Below are 26,856 nucleotides of genomic sequence, written 5' to 3'. Positions count from 1 at the left end.
GAGATAGATTCGTGTAACACAGATGTATATCATATTTCTCTCCAATCCGATGTGTCCAAAATGTGCTACAAGTTTACAATATAAAGAGTTCGCGGTTGGTTAGGCCACCAACCGTCAGGCAACTAACTACCCGCGGATATAACTTAATACTATTGTTTTCTCTTAAAGCATTAAAAAGCCTTATTTACTAATTAACTGGCTTACATCATCCCCCCCCAAAACTTGTTCATCTTCCAGACGAACACCATAGCAAAATAACAAGAAATATCTACTTAGAGGGACAAGAGGACGTCCTTGTTCCCGTAGTGGTTCGTTCTCGGAGTATCTTCAGGTCCCTCTCAGCAAGAAGTTGCTTCTCTCGAGTGGCTTTCAGAAGCCGGAGTGCATCCATTCGGTCCTTCTCAGAGGCAGCCAACTTCCGTTCTATTTCACGTCACGTGTTTCTCTCTTGAACCATTTCTTGCTCCATAGCCTGGATCGTTTCTTTCAGCTCACTCTCTCGCTGTAGGGCTAAGGTATGGACTCCTTCCATTCTGTTCGCTTTCCAGGTCATCCTTTGGAGCTGTAAGAATGTAGTGCGGAAAGTCTGTTCTATGGAAGTGAGAGCTCTCATTACTTCCTGATTACCTCCTGTATGCCCACTAAGGATCTGTGGTACTCCCCATTCTGCTACTATCTCCGGAGTTTCCGTGTCGGGCCAACCTTGGTTCCTAATTTTCTCTGAGAATTCCCTCTCGCAGCCTTCTGTCATAAACGTCAGTAGTGCTTCCGTTGCTCTTACTATAGCAGGCATATCAGATCCTCGAGAATGGTCTATCATCCTCTCCGTGGCTGCCCTCATTGCTTCCAACTTGGAAAGAAAATGCTGCGCAACCGGTTCCCACTCTTGGATCCCCTCTGCTGGTGAGGACGTACTGTGCCCTTTCCCGATTTCTTCAATCCTCAGGCTCTCCTCCTGCTGATCAGTACCCAGTGATGGTGAAGGAGGTGGAACCTCTATGTCCATCTGGAATCTCGCTAGCAGGTTGTCTGCTTCTGTCTCCATGTCTGTTTCCTCGGTCCCCTTTCCTTTGTCTCCCTCTGGCTCTTCACAGTGTATTGCCCCTTCGGTATTTCGTACCTCCATGGTTGCAAGTGGATCAGTTATTGGTGCTACTACTAATGCAATAGCTCTAGCCTCTTCTACGCCCCTGGTTGTGCTTATATGGAGGGTGTGGGCCCCAGCGTGTCCCCTCAAGTCTACTAACTGAGACGGGGTCCCTGTGACCCCAGTTACCAATTGTGCCGTGATGGGAATCTGTGCTGGTTCGAAAAGTACCTTTTTCCTTACTCCCCATCCTGGTACGACTGGTATGCCCCCCATACGGCTTTCTGTCCCTACCTGCCGCAACCCTCGTACGTGTCCTCCTTCCTGTTCCATGCTCATTGGCTACATCCTGAATTCTCCTTCATCTTCGTCTGAAGATGATATGTATGTTTCTTCTTCCCCTGTCCCTACCTCTTCCTCAGAATTGTTGTCTTCTTCTCCTCCATCTTCTATGCTCCCCGCCAGTTCTTGCCTTGCTTTTTTCCTCGGTGTTGTCTCTGTGGTTACTGTAAAAGTGTCCAGGTGTAGCCAATAATGCATGGCTGGCTTGTAGGGCTCCACCCGACTTGAGGCCACAAAACCTCCTCTATTTTCCAACGCCACTTGAGTTCTCAATGCTTCCAAGAAGAGAGCAATGAGGTGATGGGGCACGTATAGGGTCTTGTGTTTGAGGAGCATGGCTTCCTTCACCCGGCTGGAAAGGACGCGGCCCCAGTTATAAATTTTGCCATTACTCAATCCGTGCATGAGGCGTAGCATCCATATTGCAACATCAGATACTCGGCTTGCTGCTGTTAGCTTACTCTTTATGATATCCAGGACACATCTCCATTCTGGTGAGGTGAGATAAGATTTCTTCAGGCCCCTTCTATTGCTATTCTGCCATAAACTGTTCCATTGCTCTTTTGTGAGTGCGTCGTGTTGACGTGTATTTTGTACACAATCATACACAGAATAAAATACCCAAAGGCATCTTATCCTCTCTTGAATAAAGTCGCTAACTGCTGAAGATATCGTAAGAAGGATCAGTTAGGATGACTCCAATGTTCTTTTTAGTAGGGTCTCTACGTGTGGATAAGCTCCAGTGGTATGATGTGATTTGCTGGAATCACAAGGGGACTTACATTTGATGATTGAACTTCTGATCTGCTTTGAATATTGCTGGAACACAGGATTTTCACTAGCTTAGATTTGAAAAAAAGAAAAAAAGACGAGGGCGAGGAAAGGATCTAATCCTAACACTAAGAATGTAGGAGCAATGATTGATCTTTGATGAAACTCTAACTAGGTCTTGTTTTGACATCGCAGGACCATCTCCACAAGGCTAGTGCGATCTTCGAAGGAAAGCTTTATGATGTTCAAATCATCACTGCAGGCATAGACACCATCAGGTTGATGCATATCGATGAAGAAGCGACAATTGAAGTTAAGCTCAAGCTGAATGATTCCAGTTGACTACGCAAGGCAAGTCTGCAATCAACAAACTGCTAGTAGTATGGATATACGAATTTCACCATCAATCAAGCACATTTCTTCCACTCATCTAATAACATGAAATCAAATATGAGAAGTATAAAGACCATGCAAATTGTCGAATCGACCCATAAATTTCACCATTTCTTCAATGAAGTTACAAGTCTTTTACAACAACCTCTTGGCAACAATCTTTGCCTTCTCTCTCTACTCTACTCTAATTGCTATTCTAATCACCTTCTAACTACTCTCTATTCACTAACTAACTCTAACTCTCTCTAATAGCCTTTACAAATGAAATGCCAGGGCTAATATAGTGCCCTCAATTCAATTCGATGGCTTAGATCAATTCGAGATCAATGGCCAAGATTCAACAATGAAAACCCTAATTAGGGTTTGTTACAACCATTACATAACATTTAATGCTTGACCAATGATAAAATTGTATTGCTTGGACACATGTCCTCTCTGGAAAAATCGACCAATGGATAGACGGGGTAGGTACACCGGAGTTTGTGCCACCTTCCATGAGTTAGGTACATTGAATCTAGAAATGCTGAGGTGGACCACACTGACTGGATGAGCGATGACTGGGATGCCACCTTGTCTAACACTTGTAATTTGGTAGATATTCAACTTAATGTTGTTGAGAAGCTAGCTTTAATTAATTCATCTGGAACTATTTGCTTCCTCAACGAACCTTTGTTCTAACTTCTTGTGTCCTTGATTTGCAGGATGATGATGTACCTCGCCTTGGAATGCTGGATTGGAAGAGGTCGCCCTTGATGACGTTAGTCCAAAGAAGGCCGTCCTTGTCGATGCTAGGCTCAATCGAAGAAGGTCGTCCTTGTCCTCGCTTGATCGTCCTTGTCCTTGCTTGATCGTCCTTGATGAGAGCCTTCCGACTTGTAGATCCTTCGAGTTTGGGAGTCGCCATCTTGATACCTACACAACATTTCAAAATTAGTAATATATCTTGAAATCTAAAAATTAAACTTTAAAAGGAAGATTCAAGGTTTTAATTAGGAAACTTCATGATAAATCTGGAGTTATCATTTCCTAATTTAGGATTTTCAAAGCAAAATTTAAATCTTCAAAAATGGTGCCAAGGTGATTACGCCATACCTCCACTTGGGAATTAATTCTAAGAAAAGATGCAAAATTAAGCAAGTTGGCTAGGCAAAATGTGGATCAAAGTCTTCAAAATGTGCTTCTTCTATCAACTTCACCACTTCTAGCCTTCAACGTCTTGAGGAAAATTCGCTCCACCTCTAGCCTTCAACTTGCACTCCTTCTTGGACCAGATTTCGCACTCCTTTATTGCTCCTTCAAAATCGCACTTGGACAAATGATTGAAAGATGGATTAACATGCTCAACACACCCCTCCTATATAGGCGCTCATCTTGATAATTGCCCCGAGGCCGACTTGGAAAATAGGCCCAAAAAACAAATAAAATTTAATAAAAGAGGGGGCCGACCTTGCAAAATAATACCCCAAGCGCTCCCTTTTTTTAAAATTTAATTTAATAATAATTAATTAAATGCCTTTGTAATTAAAAACTTCGATTTTTTAAAGGCTTTAAATTAATTATTGAATGTCCATGCGCTATTTTTAAATACCAATTTAATTAAATCTATCACATTTTTATCGAATTTGGCATTTTAATATAATTCGAAAATATTGGCGCCTAAGCATGGGAGGAATAAGGGACACTAACCACATCGCTCTGGTCCCTGACTGAGGGACAGGAGCGATTTAGCATTTTGCTCTTGAATTCCTCGCCTTTTACGTTTAAAATCACTTCCTCTACTTTGAAACTGGCATCTTCATTGGGAATCCTGAGCTTGATCGATCAATGTTGTAGATGAATGCCTCTTAAGATCATTATCGCCCTGGTCCCTGGCTGAGGGACAGGAGCGAACTTTGCATTTCCCCTTGTTTATTTCACACACGCCAAACTTCTTCTTTGCAAAGCAAATTTGTCCTTCAAGTGGTTTTCGCCCTGGTCCTTGACTGGAGGACAGGAGCGAACTTTAGTTTCTAGCTCAAATTTGTGATCCTTTAACATTCACTTCTTGCCTATCACCTTTCAAATGACATTTTCAACCTTGTATAACTTTGCTTTGATGTGATCTAGGAAGAAAAAAGATGGATTTTGTGAATATCGCCCTGGTCCTTGACTGAAGGACAGGAGCGAACTTTGATCTATGGTGCAAATCCTCCATCATATTGATATCAAATAATCTTCAAGGCGTAGAATGATGTCCTTTATTCCTTCTTGAACATTTGAAACGAACGTGGCCTTCAAAGTTTAAGCATATTTGACTATTTCGCTCTGGTCCCTTGGAGAGGGACAGGAGCGAACTTCATTTTCTAGGCTCAATCACACTTTGCCCATGTTTGAAATTATCTTCAACGGACTTGTTGTGCCCCCTTTCACTCATCCTTGACATGTAATTTGCTTCATCTTGGCGAGAGATTTGTCTAAGGAAGAAATCGCTCTGGTCCCTGGGAGAGGGACAGGAGTGCCTAGGACAATATGGGCTTCACTTGGCATTTTTGCAATCTTCAAATTATCTTCAACGGATTCGTTTCGCCTCCTTTATTGCTTCAAACTCAAAACTTGCTTGCTTTTTGCCCAAAACATGCCTCATGAGGAAATTCGCTCTGGTCCCTGGGAGAGGGACGAGAGCTATCACTGAGTTCGCCCTGGTCCCTGGCTGAGGGACAGGAGCGATTTAACTTCTAGGTCAAATTTTCTTCACGTTTGCACCTTCAAATTATATTCAACTGATGAAGCATATCTCCTTTGATCTCCTCAAATCATCAAATTGTTCAAATCCTGCAAGGACAAGGCAATGTTTGATTTTGAGCTCCGGTCCTTCACTGAGGGACAGGAGCGATTTTTGTCCTCCAAGCCCAAATGCTTCACTTTTCACCATGAAATGTCTTTGCTAGGGAAGATATCATCCTGCTTCATGCTATGAATAAAAGTTAATGTCCAAAAATAGGTCTAAAATTGTGCATATAAAGAAAATCGCTCTGGTCCTTCAGTGAGGGACAGGAGCGATTTGACCTTCTAGGCAAAAACTTCATCATTTCATTGCTTTTCATCAAGTCTGGATGCTCGATCATGCTCATTTTGCCCTTCACCATGGCTTTGATGTCTCAATTCGTCCAAACAAGGTCAGGAATGGCTCAACTAAGCATTATCGCCCTGGTCCCTTGGTGAGGGACAGGAGCGCTTCGCCTTGGTCCTCTTGGGAGGGACAGGAGCGAAATTCGCTCTGGATCCTCAATGAAGGACAGGAGCGAAATTTGACTTTTCGAACTCTCTATCAGGACAATTTTAATGGAATATAACATTTAAGTATAAGAATCTTTCTTATACTTTAAGTTATATTCCATATATACTTTCAGGATGTTTGAGAGTGGTTTCGGACCTCCAGGAGTTATATTGCAAAATCTAGTTTTTTTGAGGTCTTTCAGTTTCCAGACTTAGTCAAATTTCAGGATCAGGACATTCCAGACTTAGCCAAATTTCAAGATCAGGACTTTCAGACTTAGCCAAATTTTCAGGACCTGCTATCCTATTGATCTCCCCGACAGCACTCAAAATGCAAAGGCTAACTAACAAAACCCCAAAAGACCAAAAAACAAACCCTAAAAAGCAAAAAAAAGCAAGGGTCCCCATTTGCAATGGGGCGATGTGTGAAAACGTCACAACACGTCGCCGCAGATGTGTTCCAGGAGCCACTTCTTTTCTTCTGTAGGCATTCTTGCTGACGATTTCATAGCTGAATCGCCGCTACTAGGAATGCCGAAGACCTTGTTGAATTCTTTGGGTGCATAAGAAATGACCACTGTCTGTCCCAAATAGTCAATTACTGATCTATGCCTGTCCTGCTCATACCCATGGACCATGGCACGCAATATAGGCTCAAATTCTTTTAGGTTGAAGATGGGCATGAAAATGATTTTATCAACTTCTGCTTTCTTCAATGAACTCTTTAGGGGGTGGTCCTCCTCATTGTTTTCCCACCACTTCCTGCACTCGCTTCCAAGCACTCCTTCAAACGTGACATTCTCTACATTCACCTGTTCCGATGCCCTCTCTTGGCTTTTCTTGTTGGTTCCTGGCATGGCCATTGCTTGCTTGTTAGAAGTACTAGCTTTGTTATTTATATCATAACTTCCCCTTCTAGGGTTGCCGTGACTCCCTTTCACCATCTTGTGGTGTATGGTGCTGTACCCGAGGGCTGTGGGCCTATACTCTGTGGCTGAGGCTGAGGTTTTGTGTATTTTAGGTGCCGCGTGATTGGTAGCCTATTTCTCGGGGGCTGCGTACGTCGTAGCCGAATTCCGCTACCCCTCCGTCTGCTGATTGTGTACGCTGGTGGTTGCGTGCTTTTCTCCCTACGTGCCGCCCCCTTTGCGCTGCTGCTCTGTGTTGTGCCGCTGGTGCTGTGTCCCCGTCCCACGCCATAGCTCCCTTCCGCGCTGCGTACGCTTACCTTCACACTACGTATGCCCTCCTCCACACTGCGTACGCTTGCCTCCCCTCTGCGTACGCCCTCCTCCCTGCTGCGTACACTGGCCTCCACTCCGCGTACGCCCTCCTCCCTGCTGCGTACACACACCTCCCCGCTGCGTATGCTCTCCCTCTTGCTGCGTACGCTCTTCCTCCTGCTGCATACACTCCCCTTCACTCCGCTGCGTGCTCTCTCCTCCCCGCTGCGTACTCTCTCTTCCATCCTGCGTATGCCCACCCTGCGTACGCCCACTGTGCGTGCAATGTGTCTCTCGTGCGTGGCCTTCGTTGCTCCGCTTCCTGCCCACGTCCTTTTCCCCTTCCTTCCCTTGGTTGTGCGTACGGTGGTATGAGTGATGTGCCTTTTCTCCTTGCTTTCCTTCTTATGTTTTTCTCTTGCTATCATTTTTAATGTTTTGGTTTTATTTTTTGATATTTTGCCTTTGTCTTTTATTTTTAAATATTTTTGCCTTGCGTTTTTTCTTTTTCTTTTTCTCTCTCCGTCCTCTTCTCTCTTTATTTTTTCTTTGTTCCACTTTATTTCTGTTTGGAAATTGGCTATTTTATTTTTTTCAATCACCATCATTTTGTCCTTGTGGCCCCCTATGGGTTCCACCATTTTAATGGCCACCATATTAATGGCTATGGACTCCCTTTCTTTGTACATTTTTAGTTTTGATCCATTTACTGGATCTTTGATGGGGCTGTCATCCAGGTTGGACAATTTAATAGCTCCATTTTTTCCCACCTCCCTTACTTTGTATGGCCCTAGCCATCGAAGTCGAAATTTACCTGGTCGGAGTTCATTCCGGCCATTGAACTTGAGTACCAGCTGTCCTGGCGAGAACTTCATCCACCTTAGATGTTTATCATGCCAAGCTTTTCTTCTGTTCTGAGCCACTTCTATGGCCCATTGTGCCATTAGGCGCGCTCATCTAATTTTTGCAAGGTCATAAGTCGTTCCTTTAGGCTTTCCTCATCCCCCCATCTGTTTTGCACTGCTATCCGCAAGGTTGGCATAGTGTATTCTACTGGCATCACTGCCTCTTGTCCATACATAAGCTGAAAGGGAGTGTGTGTGGTTGTCGCTTTGTACGTTGTTCGGTAGGCCCACAATACTGCTGATAATCGCTCTTCCCAATCTCCTTGCTCTACTCCACACGTCTTGTAGAGAATAGATACCAGTACTTTGTTGGTGGACTCCGCTTGGCCATTCGCCCTGGGATAGTACATACTAGACAATGTGTGGAAAATCTTGAATTCTGTTGTCATATTGCATATCACTTGACTGACAAAGTGTACCCGCCTATCACTCGTGAGTTGCAGGGGTATCCCGAACCGGGTCACAATGTGTTCATAGAGAAACTTGGCGGTGCTCAAGGTTGTGTTGTCGGGTAAAGCTCTGGCCTCGGCCCACTTCGTGAGGTATTCTGTAGCCACCACAATGTAGTGGCATCTATGCACCTTGCTCGTCCTCAGATGTCCTACGAAATCCAGTCCCCATCTTTCGAACAATTCCTGTGGTTGGGACGGGAACAGGGGCATGAAGTCTCGTTTGAGTGGCTTACGTGCCCTTTGGCATGTGTCGCAGCTGGTCACCCATTCCCTCGCATCTGCATAAAGTGTAGGCCACCAGAGCCCTGCTAGCAAAATTTTCCGTGCCGTGGTATCCGGCCCCATATGTCCTCCTGCTAGTCCTTCGTGAGATTCTCTTAGGACTCCAGGAATTTCTTCCTCTAGGACACATCTTCGCAGGATACCGTCCGGCCCTAGTTTATATAGGAGCCCTTGGATCAATTGAAACGTGGTACTTTTTAGTGCGAGCTTCCTTCTCTCGCTTGGGCTCATGTCGCCTGGAAATGTTGCTGTAGAAAGATACTACCCGAGTTTCTCGTACCCGGAAGGTAACACGGCTATCTTGAATAAATGGCCATCGGGGAAATCTTCGCTCACTCCTCCTTCCCCTGGCTCCCCGGATTTTATTCTAGAGAGGTGATCAGCCATTACGTGACTTTTCCCTAGTCGCACCACAACATTGAAAGTGAATTCCTGAAGCAAGATCAACCATCGGCTTACCCATCCTTGAATAACCGGTTTGTTCACCAGGTACATGAGTGCTTGGTGATCCACGAAAAATGTGAATGGTGTGGCTAAAAGATAATGGCAGAACTTTTGTACTGCATATACCATTCCCAAGGCTTCCCTTTCCGTGGTGCTATAATTTCTTTCTGCCTTTGACAGTAACCTACTAGCAAAATATATTGGGTGGTCTAAGCCTGAGGATCCAGGTTGCGTTAAGATGGCTCCAATTGCAAAGTTAGAAGTGTCCACATGTACATGAAATTTTTTCTCCCAATTTGGGTATGCCAAAATAGGTGCACTTACCAATCTGGTTTTGAGTTCTTGGAAGGCTTCGTTCTGCTCCTTGTGCCATACAAATGGTTCCCCTTTCCTTGTTAGGCGTTCAAGTGGAAGGGACACTTCTGCAAATCCTTTAATGAACCGTCGGTAGTACCCAACATGGCCAAGGAAGGATTTGATCCCTGTAACATCTGTTGGGCTATCCATGTCGAGAATAACTCTGATCTTAGCTGGGTCTGTTTTTAACCCTGCCTTGCAGACTATGTGGCCGAGTAATCTCCCCTGTGGCACTAGGAATCTACATTTCTTGGGATTGAGTGCAAGTCTTGCTCATCGACACCTGTCCATGCATTCCCCCAGTATCCTCAAATGGTTTTCCTTATCACTATATACTGACCAGTCGTCCAGAAAGGCCTTGAAGTTCCCAGTGGCCATTTTGTCAAAGATGTGGAGTATGATCCTCTGGAAAGTGGCTGGGGCATTGCATAGCCCAAATGGCACCCGGTTGTACGCAAAAACTCCATCTTCCACAATAAATGTGGTTTTGAGTTTGTCCTCCTTCGCGATGCTGATCTGGTTATAGCCGGAAAAGCCGTCCATGAAGGAGTAAATCTCATGCCCTGCTACCTCTTCGAGGATACTATCAGTAAACGGTATCGGAAATGGGTCCTTAATGGTTATAGCATTTAAGCTTCTGAAGTCCACGCAAATGCGGATCTGGTTTCCTTCCTTTTTCAGGGAAATAAAAATGGGGGAAACCCATTCACTAGTTTGCACTCGGAAAATGATCCCAGCGTCTAGCATTTTTTCTATTTCTTCTTGTACCTTGGCCGCATAGTTCTTATTCATGCGATAGGGGCGTTTCTGCATAGGCCTTGCCCCCTCCATCAAAGGTATTCGATGTACGCATAGTTCGGGGGGTACTCCCTTCAGACCTTTATAAGTCCATGCGAACACATATTTATACTGCAAGAATATCTTAAATGCCGCCGCCTTTAGTACAGGGTCCCAATCATCTCCAACCATTATTACTCTTGGGTCCTTTTCATCTCCCAGGTTGGTGCTCTGAACCTTTGGTTCCTCGTATTGTACCACTTCTTTCTCAAATTGGTGTGCCGGTGTGCTGTCTACTTCTGCCCCTCCTTCCTCGTATTCCGCAAATTGTGGCGGGTAGGTGTCATCGTTTCCTAACTCGAGGATTTCCAATACATTGCACTCTGGCTGGAAGATCTCATAGTCTTCCATCTGCCAGTGGAATAGTCCACTGAGAGAACTCGTTTCATCTTCTGAGCAATTACCGAGGCGAAGCACCCCTTCTCCATTCGGCTCTATCTCGCCTTTTTCCCTCACGGTATCCTCCTCCGAGTCAGAATCTGAGGCCATTTCTTGACTCACCTGCTGGTTCCGCAGGTCAATGACATATTTGTTTCCCTCACTTTCAATGGAAAGGGTATTTTTCTTCCAGTTGTGGTCTGCTTTGGCCGTGACAAGCCATCCTCTTCCCAAAAGTGCATCATATCCCTTCCGCTCCAACGATATGACCATGAAATCTAGAAAGAAGTGTTGTGTCCCGATAGTTACCTTTTCGCCCATAAGCGTGCCCAATGGTTTGATGCCATGCTGATCGGCTCCTACGAGGTGGAAGGCAGGCGGCCAGAGTGTCGGCTTCCCCAAGGTTTTCCATGTCTCTTCAGGTAGCACGTTTACAGCAGACCCACTGTCTACGATGGTGTTAGTAAGCCTGAACCCGAGAATCTCCATTTCTACTACGGCTGGTGTCCTGCCTACCCCTACTGTCATCAACATAGGGTCATTAGTCTCCTTTGAGTGGTTCCTTTCTTCCATTTCCTCCCTGTGGTTCGGCATCTTCCCCTCCTTCCTGGTCTCCTCCACTTGGTTTATAGCTATCCGTAGTTGCGGTAGTGTTTGCAACAGATCCACTACGCGGACCGACACGGTGGTTTGCAGTAGCTGTTTCATTATGGTTGTTTCGGAGTCGGTTCGTAGGGTGTTGGTGGTTTTGTGGGATGTTGGCTTTCTCCATTCCTCACTCATTTCCCTTTCTACTTCCCTCTGTGCCTCCTTTAGTCTTCCCTTCTCTGTGCCTGGGTCAGGGTATATTAGTTTCCTTGTATGAGATCGGGTAATGGCTAGTACTTCTGGGCACAATACGTCTGGTTCTGGCCGTACTACTTCCAACATGTTCACGCCTTTTTGCCTTGGACATCCCGTATCTTCGTGATTGCCCGGCCCACACCATTTGCAGAGTAGCCCTCCTTGCCCAACACCTCTCTGGCAGTCGCGTGCAAAATGGCCCCATTCGTTACATCGTCGACATTGTATCATTGGTCTTCCTTTTTCATCGTATTGGATGCGACCCCTTGGTGTATTATTATTACTGTTGTTGTTACTCCCCCTCCGGCTGTTCCTATAGCCACCTGGTGACGCATCTGAGTTTGTGTTCTTGGTGGGTGTAGTGGGTGGTGTTGCCTGTTCTTGAGTATATAGTACCTGGGCACTCCTTGCCTTCAAGTTGTAGGGGCATTCCTTAATAGCATGCCCCAGCACTTGGCAGATGTCACAAAAAGCTTTCATTGGACAATTGGTTTTTGTGTGTCCCTCCAGTTTGCACTCTGTGCACTAGAGGTCTCTGCCCTCCCTACTTTCTTCCTTTTGCGTCCGCATTTCCCGCATCATCCATCTCATATCCTTCCGGAGTGCTTGTATCGTACGTGACTCCTCCTCGCTTTCCTGATCACTACTATCTTCATCGCTTGTGCGCTTCTTGCCCTTTGATGTCTTGTTCTCGCTTTCAATATCCATGGCTCTATTGTATGCCTCCATGAAAGTAGATGGGGGTACTACCTTCATCTTTTTCCACAGTGATGGTTGTAGACCCTCAATAAACCATCGCTTCTTTAACCCGTTGGCCGGGGTATTATCCATTTTGCCAATTAATTCTTTTTGTTTGCGGTAGTAGGACCGTACCGTCTCACTCTTGCCCTGTTTGGTGTTGTATATTTTTGCGACGATCTCATCATCGTCCCGCAATAGCCGAAACTCCTCCTCAAATGCCTTAGCAAGTCTTTTCCAGGTATCGTTCGAAGTGGTGGGTAGGTCTGTGTACCAGTCAGTGGCAATACCACGGAGGGTGGCTGGAAATGCTTTCAGCCAGTTATCCTCATCATCCTCGCCATTGGCCTGCCATATGGTGACACAAGTTTTACAGTGGCGGGCGGGATCCTCCGATCCTAGTCCATTGAATCTGGGGAGGTTCTGTTTTTCGGAGTTATGTGCCATCTTCCTCGTACTCCCCGAGTTATCCTGGGAATTGTTGAATGACTCGGTTGGCGCGGTTGTTTGTTCCCAATTCTTACTACTGCCTAGTGCCTCTGGGCTGTTGTGACTCCTGTCCCACGCTTGTATATGTTGTCGAGAACCTTCCGCCAGGCTCCCTCTTTCTTCCACTATCTTGTAGAGTTTCAGGTGCCTCTCGAGTTGCTCTTGGATACGCAGGGATCTTCTTACTATGTCTTCTTGGTTCCCTTCTTGTTCCTCCGAGGTTTCTCGGCTTCGATCTTTGTTGAGTGTATTTGACCTTAATTATTGGAATTGCGGCGGTTTCGTCGTTGTGTGTAGTCCCTCTGCTCTTCTTCCCTTTGATTCTGTTCTTGATACTGTTGGAGCACTTGCTGCCTGCGTTGCTCCCTTCGTGTGTTCTCTCGTTCCTCTTCACGTTCCACGAGTACACGTGCCAACAACCTTGGAAGGCTACCTAGGAGATCATGTACCGCCTGGTTCACATTGAGCTCCGCCCGTACTGTATCAGCCGAGACAGCGCTCAGTTCCGCTTCTTGCTGTACGTACCGGTCCATGGAAATGTCCCACGCGTGAATCAGGTCCTGTGTCAACTGATCCTCCCTGGTTACTTCCGTGTTATCTTCTATGTCATTGTCTGTCACCAGGATATTTTGGTCGAATGGACGACCCATTATACTTCCATCCCGCCAGCTTTCCCTCCTCAGACCTTCAGATTCGATTTAGGCAACGACGCCAAAATGTTAGTAGCCTAAGTGGTTCAGGTGGTAGCATAGGGAACATCAATATCCAATGTACAACACCAGAGCATAGTAATTCATTAGCATGGAACCAATAACACACAACACAGTGTACCAAGATAGATTCGTGTAACATAGATGTATATCATATTTCTCTCCAATCCGATGTGTCCAAAATGTGCTACAAGTTTACAATATAAAGAGTTCGCGGTTGGTTTGGCCACCAACCGTCAGGCAACTAACTACCCGCGGATATAACTTAATACTATTGTTTTCTCTTAAAGCATTAAAAAGCCTTATTTACTAATTAACTGGCTTACAAGCTTGTCTAAACCTTAGGGTTTGAGGAGCTTGTGAAGACGGAAACCTTCACGTGTAATCACTTGTAGTTGTGGAAGACCAACCAATGGTGTGCAAGGAGCTTCTACTTCAGGGATCTCAGTTGGACTACAAAGAAATCAGTTCTGGAAGACTTTTTGCTGGTTGAAATCTGAAGGAGCTGCTTGCTTGAGAGGTCGGCCCATACTTCAGCTTGTTTGGAGTGTAGGAAAGAACTTTCCTTGCATCTTCAGCATTGAGTTATCAAGTCACATCATGACCAGCAGATTTGAGTAAGTTTATATCAGTTTGGAATCAGTTTTGGATAGTTTTTGTTGCTGTTGCTGAGAGAGGTGTCTACTAGTGTGGCTGATCCCTCTAGGGGTTGTTTAGAGTCAAGAAAGGACATAAATATGCATTATAAGAGTTGGGTCTACAATATTTGTTATTACCAGCAAGCTAAGGTAGTTTTTAGAGTTATTTTGAAGGGATATTAATCATAGGAACTAATATTTGAGTGAGCTGCTTGCTGGTTGGGTCACTCTTTCGTAAAGTTTTTGGGTTTTTGAAGACATCCATTTTGGGCCATTCCAAGGGGGTTCAGCTACAATAGATACAAGCTTGATTTTGAACACATAGTCCCCATATTCTTAATGGTTGGAATGTTCAAGAAGCTGCTGCAGTCCTACTAAATCAGATTTGAAGGGACCCTTCCAAATCAACCCTTACTTAGAGATTCTAAGGCATAGGCCGAAACAGGTATGTCCCTTTAGTTGTGTTTATGAACCCAGAGTTGTTAAGGTGAAATCAGTAATTGTTAGAGTCTGATTTTATATCAGATTTGAAGCTTTGTAATCAGATCTTGATAGTAGTAAGGTAGTTTATTTAGAATTAAGCTATCATATCTCTTGATTGCAATTTAGGGGTTTTATTGCTATTGTTGTTTATGTAATGGAAAGCACTCAAAAACATCAAACAAACAACAAACCATTCTGCAACTTCTGTCTAGCTCTGAAAGAACATATAAAAATTGAAATATAGTATTTTTAATCTAAAATAAACAAGGTTGCAGTTACAGTGTTCCACCTGGGGTGGGACATTACATATGGGATACAATAAATATCTTTGATATTCTTGTTGATGAAATAATATGGAGTATCTTGCTGTCTCTGATATGTCGATGGGAATTATGCAATGATGTTCTCTGATATACTCCGATCTGCAATTATGGAGTTATCTCCATTATTTCTGATATAACTATGTGAACTGTGCTGAGAGTCTTCTTTCAATGCTTATAGCTGTTCCTGATATGGCGATGTGAATGTGTTGTAAGTCTTCACAATATCGCTTGAGGCGCTAATGTAATTACTGTTTCAGATTTGCTTTAGAAGTATGCAGTTGGGATGGTGCTGTTCCTGATTGTTTTCTTTAAATGCATGCCACCAATTATATGTCTATAAGTCGATTGCTCAAAGAGCGATCCAAATATAGATAAAAAGAAGTAACAAAGAATGATTCAATGATGCCCTTTTGATCTTCACGATTGTCCCCTATATACCTGTTGATGGGGTGTGAGGTGAATAGTTGTGTCTTTATCATCATATTGTTTGCAAGTAATTAATCAACCATTCGTGTTTCTTCCTAATCCATCGTAGTTAGATAATTAATGTGGATAGGCATCATTGAGACAACGATTATATGAAGGTCCTCGTTAGTGATCTGCCTTGTCATAGATGCGAACTTACCCATGACTCGATATTATGGTGTATTTATCGCACTTGGCCTGCTACACCTCGAGTCACACGATGCTAATTTTTCTTCATTTGTCTTTGGATGGGGTCATTATAAGTGGTTTCTAATAATTTATTCAACCTTCATAAATGGCTGCATATTAGTCTTGGAATATATTTGATTATTGCTGGTTAATGCTGACCATTACTATTAATAATATCACTGCCTGAATATATGATTGCTGCAAAATGAATATCATAACTATCAAAGATCTGATTGTTGTGTAATCGTTGTCCTATTTAATAAACTCACTTCTTAATCAAATGAAGTAGTTGTTAAGTATCTTGGTCGCTGAGTAATTCTCTTCCGTGCTTCACCATGTTGGTCACTCTTTAATCTGAATCATATTCCAATATATTAAGGCATGTTGATAACTGCATTTCTTTATAATCATTGCTATCCTTTTTAGAGATCACTGTATTTATATCTTGTTTGGTATTGTCAGCTATCTTCATTTGTAAAGATAATACTAGGATCTTTCTCCCAAATAACTGTTTACTTGTTTGGTTTTATGAATTGGATGGGGATATCATAGTCTCCCCTCCTTGAAATTGCTTGCCCACAAGCAACCTCACATCATGACGATACCGGGATCCCAATTAAGCCTATAGAATACTTAATACATATTCCTTTCCTCATGTTGTCGTCATTGTACTTACAATGTGAATCAAACTTTATCACATTATGAAGTAATCTGTCCGTCGTATAAATTCCGGTGTTCCAAGGTTTGTAGTGCCATTCATTCAAAGCATAATCTTGTTGATCACTAGTAAGGATGATATTCTGAAAACTATCAAGAAGAAGAACATTCTAATGCTGCCTAAACTCTTTAGAAGAATGCATTTTGATGATCTCAAACATTTTACTATATTTATCATAGATCATCTCATTTTCAACAACTTTTAAACTCCAAATGATTTCTGGATTCCAAATCCGTCTTGGGAAAGTACCATCACGCTGACGCTGCACCGCTATGATTACATCAACCTCATTCGGCACACCCTTTTCTTGGAGTTTCGATAAGTGTTCATTGATTAAGTCCAAACTAGAATGCATAATGGTGTTCCTCAAGGCCTCAAGATGAAAATTCCAAGTTTTCTAATCTATCACATCCATCTCAATGTTGCAGGATCTCCTAGAATGTTGATAGGAATTATCGTGCATTGTGGTGGAGGTGAATATCAAAATGGTACTTGTAGGATTTCTTATAATTAGCTTCCATAAAGTGAGCATCGGTCCAATAAGCATTTGGTCATCAATTGATGTCATCACTATACAACAATAACTATTTCGTGTAGGATATATACTGGAAGTGTTACTTCTTCTCAAACATTCAATATTTAAGTTTTGATCAAAGGAAGGAATCCTCTTCATTAACCTGATCTGAACTGTAATCTCTTGTAAATCGTTTGGGGAGTGGCTAATGGTAACACCACTAGAAATTATCTCAAGGCTTCGATCATGTCTCAACTCTTTATTGATGGAGAGTGCCCTTGGATCCAAATTTGTGTTCGTCGTCAATCTTACCATATGATTTCAGAATAGCTTCTTCATCTGATTCAAAAAGCAGATTATTGTAGGATACATAAGATTTAATCTCAAGCAAAGGATTATTCATAAGCCGAAAGTTATCCTTGCTTTTAATATCAAACCTATTCTTTTCCCAACCTTTATTATCCAATTTCTCTAGACAATGTTTCTGTTGATGTGTTTTCTATGCACTTCGAACATAGAATAAAATACTAAGTATTCTATCCTCTGTTGAACAAAGACTCCTCAAATGCTAGACTTTGTGATCAAACAAGGTGACTCCAAGGTTTCTTTAGTCAGGTCTTGACATTGCAAATGGATAGTCTCAGTTGTAATGATGTGATATGCTGGTATCACAAAAGGGACTTACGTTCATTAATCACAGCTGGAACTTGGTCATCTGATGTAGCAATTCAGTGACGCTTTCTTCCTACACTAACTAAAACTCAAATAAAAGGCAAAAGGAAAAGGGGTTAGAGAAACTAATCTATGTTAACACCTAGGGACACTGATGATAATGGATGATGCTTTGGTAGACAAACTCCTTTAAACAAAGCTTTGCTTTGTCATGCTAACAACAGCTACACAATGCTGGTGTAACCTCCCAAGGAAATGAAAGATTTTTATATTGTAAACCATTCATTCAAATACCCAATGCTGGCACAATCCAAATGAAACATTCACAATTGAACTTAGCAATAATGAGGTTCAGGCTAACTTTGCACTATAGCTTACAATTAGCAAACCACAAAAGTATCAACCAAGGAATTCATCATATATCATCTCGTTTCTCCATTAAGATCAATGAACTTTAACTAACTGAGAAGTAATAAGAAAGCATGCGAAATGTAGAGTACAACACAAAGACCAACCTTAACTTCAATGAAACATGTATTGATGTCAACAATTTCTTCTTTCCTCCTCCTACTCTACTTTCTAAGGCTATCCACTATTAACTATTTTCTATTAACCTTTACAAATGAGAAATTTGAGCCTTATATATAGGTCTCTTTGCGATTGAATGGATCTGATTGATTTGAGATGGCCAAGTATAATAGTAAAACCCTAATTAGGGTTAATTACAATTAACTCCCTCTTGACCAATGAGATCATTACAACAATTCGGATACATGTCCTACATTGAATGTGGACCAATAAGAAATGAGATTAGGTACATTGAATTCAGTATCGTCCACATGCATAGTTATCATCTTGGAATGAGTCAGGTTCAATGAATTTGAACGTGCTGACTTGTTATGACTTGATTGAGTAGATGATGACTAAGCACCAACTTAGCTTGCTCCTTGTAGGTCATCACAAAGATGTTTTTGAGTGTCAAGCAATATCTCCTGATACTCAAAATTATCCAATCCTTTGACTAATTGTGATGGTTCAGATTCCCAAATTGCATCATCATGATCAAGTTTCTAACTTTTCTTAACTCTTCTGAAACTATCTGCTTGATCACTTCCACCTTTCCATCTTCATGCTTGGGAATCTTTCTCTTTGTGATGCATTTCCATCCTTCATATTGTATCACTTCCTCCTCATCGTCTTGAAAACCTTGATGTTGTGTTGCACCATCCTTGTTGCCTTTAACCTTGATCTTGAACAAGTCTCCCAACAAGTTGTGAAGTCCATGACCTTGTTGACTCCCTCATCTTTCTTCTCCATCCACCTCCATCATCTACCTTACAATCACATGAAAGGAGAAAATGCAGTTTAGAGCAAGATTAATGAATGAAATCACATGTAGATAAGAAGCAAGAAGATTAAGAGTTCAAGGTCTTGGGCCTTTAATTCATATGGATGAGTCCTAAAAGGAATTCATGAAAAATATTGTAAAATTCACTTGAACACACTAATAATCAACAATTCATAACATTGCTCAAGCAATCTTCTCCAAGCCCTTGCTCTTCATTTCCTTGTGAACCCTCTTGTTTTCACCCTTTGCAATGAATTTTCAGAAAAATGAACTCCGATTTCACTATTTGCAATCATTTTCAGACTGAGAATTCTAGAAACAACTTAGAAATGAGACTTAAATGATGAAATCTGGAAATGGCCTTCTGTATGAAGTAATTCACCTTAATTCTTTTTCAAAACGTGCTTGCATCTGCTTCAATTTGCCTCTCTCTACCTGAATATGCCTGTGATGCACCTTAGATAAATGCTTGCACCTTCTCACGAATTATTATTTTCTTTTTGATTGAATTGTTTTGATGCTCACCACTCTGCTGTGATAGATTTCTGCTCTGATCAGGGTATAAGTCTTTCTTCTTCATCATAAATTCACACCTTCCTAAGGTTTTGGTTCTGACCTGATATAGCTCACACTTGACCTACTCTGCCCTGTGACTCATATGCAGTCATGAAATTCACTTCTGCAAGTCTTGAATTCACATTTTACTTCTGGTTCTGCTCTTTATTTCGCTTTGCATTGATTTTGAATTGAATGCCCTTGTACCTTTCATTTATATGGATGGTAATTAACCTTCAAAGAGGTCAGCCAGACCTCTAACTTTATTGTTTCCTCACGTTTCAAGGAAGGTTTTTAGATCTGTGACTAAGTTGGCCCTTTTTTATTTTCATAGCTTCATGTTTCAACATTTTCTCCTTATATGTTTTGATGAAGCCTTAAGTAGGCTGGCTTAATCTTCTTCTTCATGTTTCATTTTGATTTTTCTTGCAACAAAGGCAGGTCGGCCTTTGCACGTTTTGCACCTTTACCCTACACATTTTAGGGAGAATTTTATTTTTTTTAGACCCTAGGTCGGCCTAATCACATTAAATACTTGCAGCATAAATATACATGGTGAGAATCTATGATCAACATGCAATTCAAAACCCATTTATGTCTGCTCTGCACTTGTAAACCTGATTCAAATTTTCTGCCTGCAGTGCATTTTCGGGGTTTTCAATATGTCATGCACGATTTCAGGATTTAGAGGGTTCCATGTATAAAATTGGACTTTCAGGACCTCTATGTATAATTTTGGAGTTTTGCCATTGTCATGTAAGAAATTGGGGTTTTCACATCATGATGTAAGATTTTGGAAATTTCACAACACCATGTATAAAATTGGGATTTGGAGGGTTGCATGTATGAATTCAGAATTTTCACCTACTTGTGCAAGAAATTGAGTTTCATGATTGATCATGCATTGATTGTTGGGTTGTTGATTGGGATCATTCCTTCAACTTGCTTTGAAAATTATAACTCTTCACTCAATGATTTCTCAAAAAGTATAAGGCACTCACACAAGGATTATGCACTTCTTGCATATTGATACAAACACTTAAACTTCAAATTGCCCCATGCACTGAATAGTGAAATTTCTCCTTGGCTTGTAAAATTTGCAACTTAGCCCTCATCATACCCTTGCTGTGTAAAAATCTGTGGTTTCATCATTGCCATGTACAAAATCAGAGTTTTGAGGCTCTCATGTAATGTTTTGGGTATGTTGCATGCTTGTGTAAGATTTGGGGATTTCATAGTGCTCATGCATTACAAGAAGTTACAAGGGTGGAAATTTATACAACTCATGCATTGTCTAGAGTGGATCTTGCAAGTGGTCATGCATTTATTGCAAAGGTAAGGGTGGTAATTCACACTGTTTCTGCAATGAAGCAAGGTCGAAAATCCACTATGCTCATACGTAAACTAAGGGCAGAATTTACTAGTACTTATGCATGAATTGAAGTGGTTGCAACATGAACAAGAATTGAAGTTGAGCAGATTTTCACCATACTTATGCATAAAAAGTGGAACTTTCACCCCCTCACGTATAAAAGTGGAACTTCCAAGGGCTCACGCATGAATCCATCACTTCACACACTAGCAATCTTTGCAAGGCAACATCAGGGATACATAGGTTAAATGTATTATTTCGGCGAAATTGCAAGGGGACCTTGCAAGTCCACCCTTTACAACATCTGAAGGAAGACATCTAACCTTGCCTTTAAAAACCTTCACTTCCAATCCCGGACTCATTCATGGACTTGTCAAAACAAAATCTTCCCATTCAAAGGCTAAAGACAACAAAATGTTGCCAGACTGAAACTTAACTCAAACAAGACATTAACCTACCAAGCGAAAAGAGGGTTCCCCATTTGTAATGGGTCGATGTGTGAAAACGTCACAACAGTTTCAAGTCATAGGTCTCATCTATGTTGTCCAATTCATCATCTCTTCCTTTGTCTTCTGGTTCTTTGAATTGTGTAATCCATACACTTTGATTTGCTGTTTGTAGGATTTCATGACATCTAGTTGCTGATCTGTCCTTGCTTACTATTGTTGGTATCTTACCTTCCAATGTCATATTTCTTTGTTTATCTTCAAAGTGAATAGATTGGACACACGAAGTAACTTCTGATCCACTTGCATTAGAAGTATCACTCATCTCATTTACAACCATTGATTTGTTAGTGGATGTCATGTACTCTTCAAGAGGTAAAGGAGAATTTTGATCGGTATCCTTATCTCTAAGCCACTTCACATCGTCTGAATTATGATCCCTAGATTCAATCCCTACCATGTTATCCTCAAAGCATGATCCTTGGGGTGGCGTAAGATCAATCTTGCAATCCTTATGAATCCATGTACTTAGTTAATTTGTGATAGAAGAAATATATGAAGAATCAACCGCTTCTATTTCAGGATTGTTGAAAACTATTTCCTCTCCTTGTATCTTTGGTTACTTGAAATGTTTGGTGACTATATTCTGATTCTCTTGTAGTGCTTGATGATTTTTTATTGTATTAACCTTTTGTAAGGTTTCATGATTTGCAGTTGTCAAATATTTTCCACTTTCTTCCTTAGGCAGCTTAAAGAGTATTTGAGTGGATTTAGCATCTAGTTGAGCGCCAAGTACACTGATTTTGATTAAGATTCTTATCATATTCTAATTAAGTTTAATTTGTATATTGAAAGGTAATATCAAACGTTGCGACTTTTGATGACAGACTCATTATAGCTGAACTTATTGCAATTTAAAAATCATCAAGCTACAACAAGCTAGATCATTCTATTGCAAAACATGGTTGTTATTCGCTAGTGTGCATACTTCTGTATTCTGTTCTAATTCTACTGTTACATCTATTATGTGCTTTTCATATAAGGTTTAAAGAGCACTTAGGTCCTATGCATGTTAGCAAATTGTTATGTATTGTGTACTGCCACACTTCTATAGTATTCTAATTTTTTTGGTGCAGACTTTCAGCAAGATGAATGAAACTGGTGTACGACCTGATTCAATTACATACACTACTGCCATCAAGGTGAATTTTTTCATAAATATGTGGCAATGTATTTTCAATTTTGTACCAACTCGGTACATTTTTTTCGTCCTTTTTTATTAACATATCTAGCAACTTAGGATACTTCATATTCTTTGTGGTGAGGCATTCTGCCAAAGTTTTCTGTTTCTTCATATTCATGTTTGAATATGGTTCTCACATAGTGGTGTCAAAATATGTAAGGAAATCCTTGCTAAGAATGGTAGTGAATGGACCAGATAAATTGAGAAAGAACATTAAATTAATATGATGTACGTAGGAAACTTAGAAAGTTTCACAAGATGGAAAATCTATTATGAAATAACAAGAAACTTATTTCTGTTTTAATTTGTCACCTTTTTGACAACACAAAATAGAATAATGAATATGGTAAAACTGTTTTTCAAATTAGAAGGAGAAGCTCTTTGAGACTTAAGTAAACTTGAACTAATAGAATCTACCAATATTTACACTATACAAATCGTCAATGGGGGTTTTGCATTTAACATAATATATTATTTTGACTATATTTTTGCTCCAGATGTAGTTCTGAACTATTAGTAGCTAATATTGCAATGAAATTTTCAGATTAAGGTGGACTAACAACTAAAGCATGAGCAAACACAACTTTCTACTGGTTAAAACAAGAACCAATGTTCAGTTGCAAAAGAGGATTCGATTAATTACCACCAATAGACACTATTTATTGGCTAAATCAGAGATCAATATGTTAGCATCAAAACAAGAAATGATAAAATGAAAGAACACTACATGATTCCATGAAGTAAATTGTTGAAGGAATACATAAAGATATTACTTTGATGAGCAACGAACATTAACACAAAATTTGATAGGATTCTTCAGTTCAATTTAACTCACATAATTGCAAACGTGTGATTAATAGTTCCTAGATAACATTAACAGTTAATGGTTTCTGTAGCATATGTGTAACATTTACTGTCTTTCATTGCAAACACTTAATACATTAGCTTGACTTAAACATTTCAATGACAATTTCTATATCATAAGTTTAGCATCCACTCTCATTACAAATTATGTGTAAACAACAGCCAACAAAATAATAACTTAAAACAAAGCCTTAAAGCCCTTCAATCGTGTAATAAAAAATAATATAAAAATGAGTTACCAACAGATTCTTTCAATCTTATCTTTCTCATCTTGGTCGTCACTTTGAAAGGAGGGCTCAAAGTCATCAAATTTTCTCTTGAGTTTTGCTTTTTTTTGCCTTTCATGCTTGATTTGGGCCCTTCAGCTAACTTAGTGTGATGTCCCCATCTTTAACCTAATAATACAATAGCAATAAAAACTCCTTTGTGGTCAAGGGGTGGTAGACCTTGAGCACCTCAAGATAGTTAGGAGATAGTAGCAAATTGTACATAGCAAGTAAGAGTTCAAGTAGATAGTTGCATATTCTTTCCATAAAGAGTCAATAAGTATCAAGTATATCAAGGACAATCGTGAATTCTTATCAATAAGACACTTTTCCTATTTAAGGGGCTTATAAGAGAATGCAATATGAGAATTTCCATCCAGCATTACCGAGCTTACATGTTATCAAGGATAACAATCTTGTGGACAACCACCTTATCAACATGTAAATCATGATTCTACTATCCAATCAATATGAGGAATTGTAAACCCATAATCAATCATGTTCAAAACATGACATCCTATGTCAATCATCATCAAGACAACAAAAAAGAAGTTTGGTGCTTAATGAATATATGAATAAACCATCATGATTGAATGATATCATCATCACAGAAGATCAATCAGCATACAAATCAGATAATAAACATCATTGGTATTGATATGATAAACATGAATGAGCAACCAGCAAGCATTAAGTAGATATCTGATAAAGGAAGATATTATAAGCATCCGATTGCTTTGGATCAATTATCGCTGCATAGTAAGGATCGACCAAGAATGATTAAGTAACAACCAAAGAATATCGATTAAGACAAGAACTAACAAGCAATGATTAATCATGGAAGGCAGCGATTATACAAATGAAAAGTGTTTTGCATTATAAACTAATTGGTATCATGAAGGGATGCGATTTGTATAACAAACCAATCTATTTATGCTAGGAAGAGGTACGATTTGGAAGAGATATGTCCCTTAGACCTTCAAGAGATGCAATCCCTTCAATATTGCAAGATATATAATGGATATCGAATCCATTCTCTCATCATCATCAGATTACTTCTTATTTTATTTATATCCTTATTGGATCGCTCAAGTGAGCAAGTGCCATTGGCATAAACTGGTTGCATATACATAAAGTACAAAATCAGGAAAAGCTCCATTGTTACAAGTTTACAAAGATAGATCAGAAACAACACTATATCACTGTAAGTGATATCATACACATTTGCATATTCATAAAGACATATCAGGAGCAGCAGATCACCCTCGCATAGACCTAAGTATTGAAGCAGAGATAGCAGTGGTACTGTTCTTTTATATCATATATCATCAGATTATGAATGATATCAATTATATAACATAAGGACAAATCTTTTAGAAGTGGTATCATAGACTATTATTCTTACTTCAATCATCATCATTTTAAGTGTTAGTAGACTTCAAGGAAAAAAGTCTCTTGCAATCAATTTTTGAAAGTTAATTGTCCCTATTTCCTAAGTCTTAACATAAGGGGACATTACAAGGGTATCAGAGCTATGAACCTGCCAGCCTGTTGGGGAAACGTTTTGGATTAGCAGAAAGTGAGGACAATTCAAGGGTTGGTGCAAATCAACTGATAAAATGAATCCATCCATGGCGCAATATAGAAACACGCAAGACAGACTAACTCAATTGTTGGGCATGCTAACACAAGTAAACAATAATGGCAAGAAAGGAGGCAACGTAGGAAATGGAGATCAGTACATCAACAATCAATCTCCAAATAGGCATATGCCTACAACAAGTTCAAAATCACTAACATATACATTCCCATCTAGAGTAAAATGTCGAGAAGGCAATGAACCTACGTTAGTTGATCTACAAGATCAATTAAGACAAGATTGGATTAATGGAGGTTTACAACATGATATGCCTCTAAGCGACTACATAGAGCTAAGGATGAAGAACTTGCCTAAAGGAAATAGAGATTATGATAGAAGGAGAAAGGACTTACACCTAGGAGAGGAACTCAAAGTTACAAGGGCTTTTTAGAAAGGAGAAATTGAAGGAAAACCCAATAACTTATCCAAACATCACAAGTAAAAAAGATGCTAATAAGGAGCTTACAATTGCCCATGATCCCATGCCAGCAATTCAAGGAAGTCAAGACAAGGAAATGATCTCTAACATCCCCAAAAATAAAAAAGACAATTATACCCTCATATACTTCTTCATTCACCAATGAAATGACTCAGGAGGATTATAAGTTTGCCTTTACTCCACCTCAAGAATCATGTATTGTGGATAACTTGTCTAGTGATTCCAGAAATTAGAATGGCATTCAGGACTCTCCTTCATCTCTTAAAGAGTATGTGGCATCCACTAACAAATCAATGGTTGTGGATGAGGAGGGTAACATTTCTAATGACCATGAATCAAAGGATATATCATGTGTTGAATTCAATCACCTTGTAGAAGATAAACAAAGGAAATTGACATCAAAGTAAAAGTATGAGCAGATGAGGAAACTCTTTTATAAAGCTATGGCAAGTAAAGAACCCATAAAACTAATGGATAGTGCTGAAGGCGTGGAAAGAACTCTATAACTATGTGAATGGTGAAATGAAAAATCTAAGCATGCTAGGATGATAGCTCCACAAGCAAGAGAGAATTTGCAGAAAATCAAGCAAAACATGTTCACTTGGATGAGTTGTCAAAATAAGCATGATATTGCATCAAGATTGTCACACACACAATCATCAAATCGAAAATCACAACAAATGATATTGAAGCCCTTGAAGATTAAGGAAGAGAATATGAAGAGTTTGATAGCTGCAAGTCATGAAACCTTGGAAAAAGCTAAACCAATATTGAGTACTTTTTGTTGGCTTTGTTTAACTTTTCATTGAAATCAACTATGGGTTTTTCTTGTTGACTTGAGACTCCTATGATTGTTCCACTTGCATCACAACCCAGTTAAAACACCTTGTTAAAATCTAGTAATGACAATACAAGTTTAGTTGTTACCTTCTAGTTTAGGAGCTGAAAATTCCTGTATGTTGTTGCTCTACAATGAAAATCAATTCCTTTGTTAGTCTCCATGATTGGTGCACATATGTGTTGACGTGTCTAAAATCGCTGAACTTGCGACTTCATACGGCCAATGCAGATTAGAATGTACTCGCTAAGTATCCTATCCTCCCTTGAGATAAGGAAATCCCTAATGCTGTTTTTTGTTTGATCAAAGGGGACGACCTCGAGGTTTTGATTGTCAGG

At 40.5% G+C, this 26,856-nt stretch overlaps 1 protein-coding gene across 4 annotated transcripts in view; it reads left to right on the top strand.

Moving 5' to 3' along the window:
* The window catches only part of LOC131071590 (pentatricopeptide repeat-containing protein At5g02830, chloroplastic), a 278,239-nt gene that overhangs the window by 144,833 nt on the left and 106,550 nt on the right, over positions 1–26,856 (top strand). For all 4 annotated transcript variants that reach the window (XM_058007494.2, XM_058007493.2, XM_058007496.2 and 1 more), the window contains one exon: positions 22,366–22,431. In XM_058007494.2, the coding sequence (XP_057863477.2) occupies positions 22,366–22,431 (66 nt within the window). The remainder of the gene's footprint in view (positions 1–22,365; positions 22,432–26,856) is intronic.

Source organism: Cryptomeria japonica, chromosome 11 (genome assembly GCF_030272615.1).
Source record: "Cryptomeria japonica chromosome 11, Sugi_1.0, whole genome shotgun sequence".
NCBI classification, from domain to species: domain Eukaryota; kingdom Viridiplantae; phylum Streptophyta; class Pinopsida; order Cupressales; family Cupressaceae; genus Cryptomeria; species Cryptomeria japonica.
Note: the sequence above shows the minus strand (reverse complement) of the source record. Positions and strands in the feature narration are given on the sequence as shown.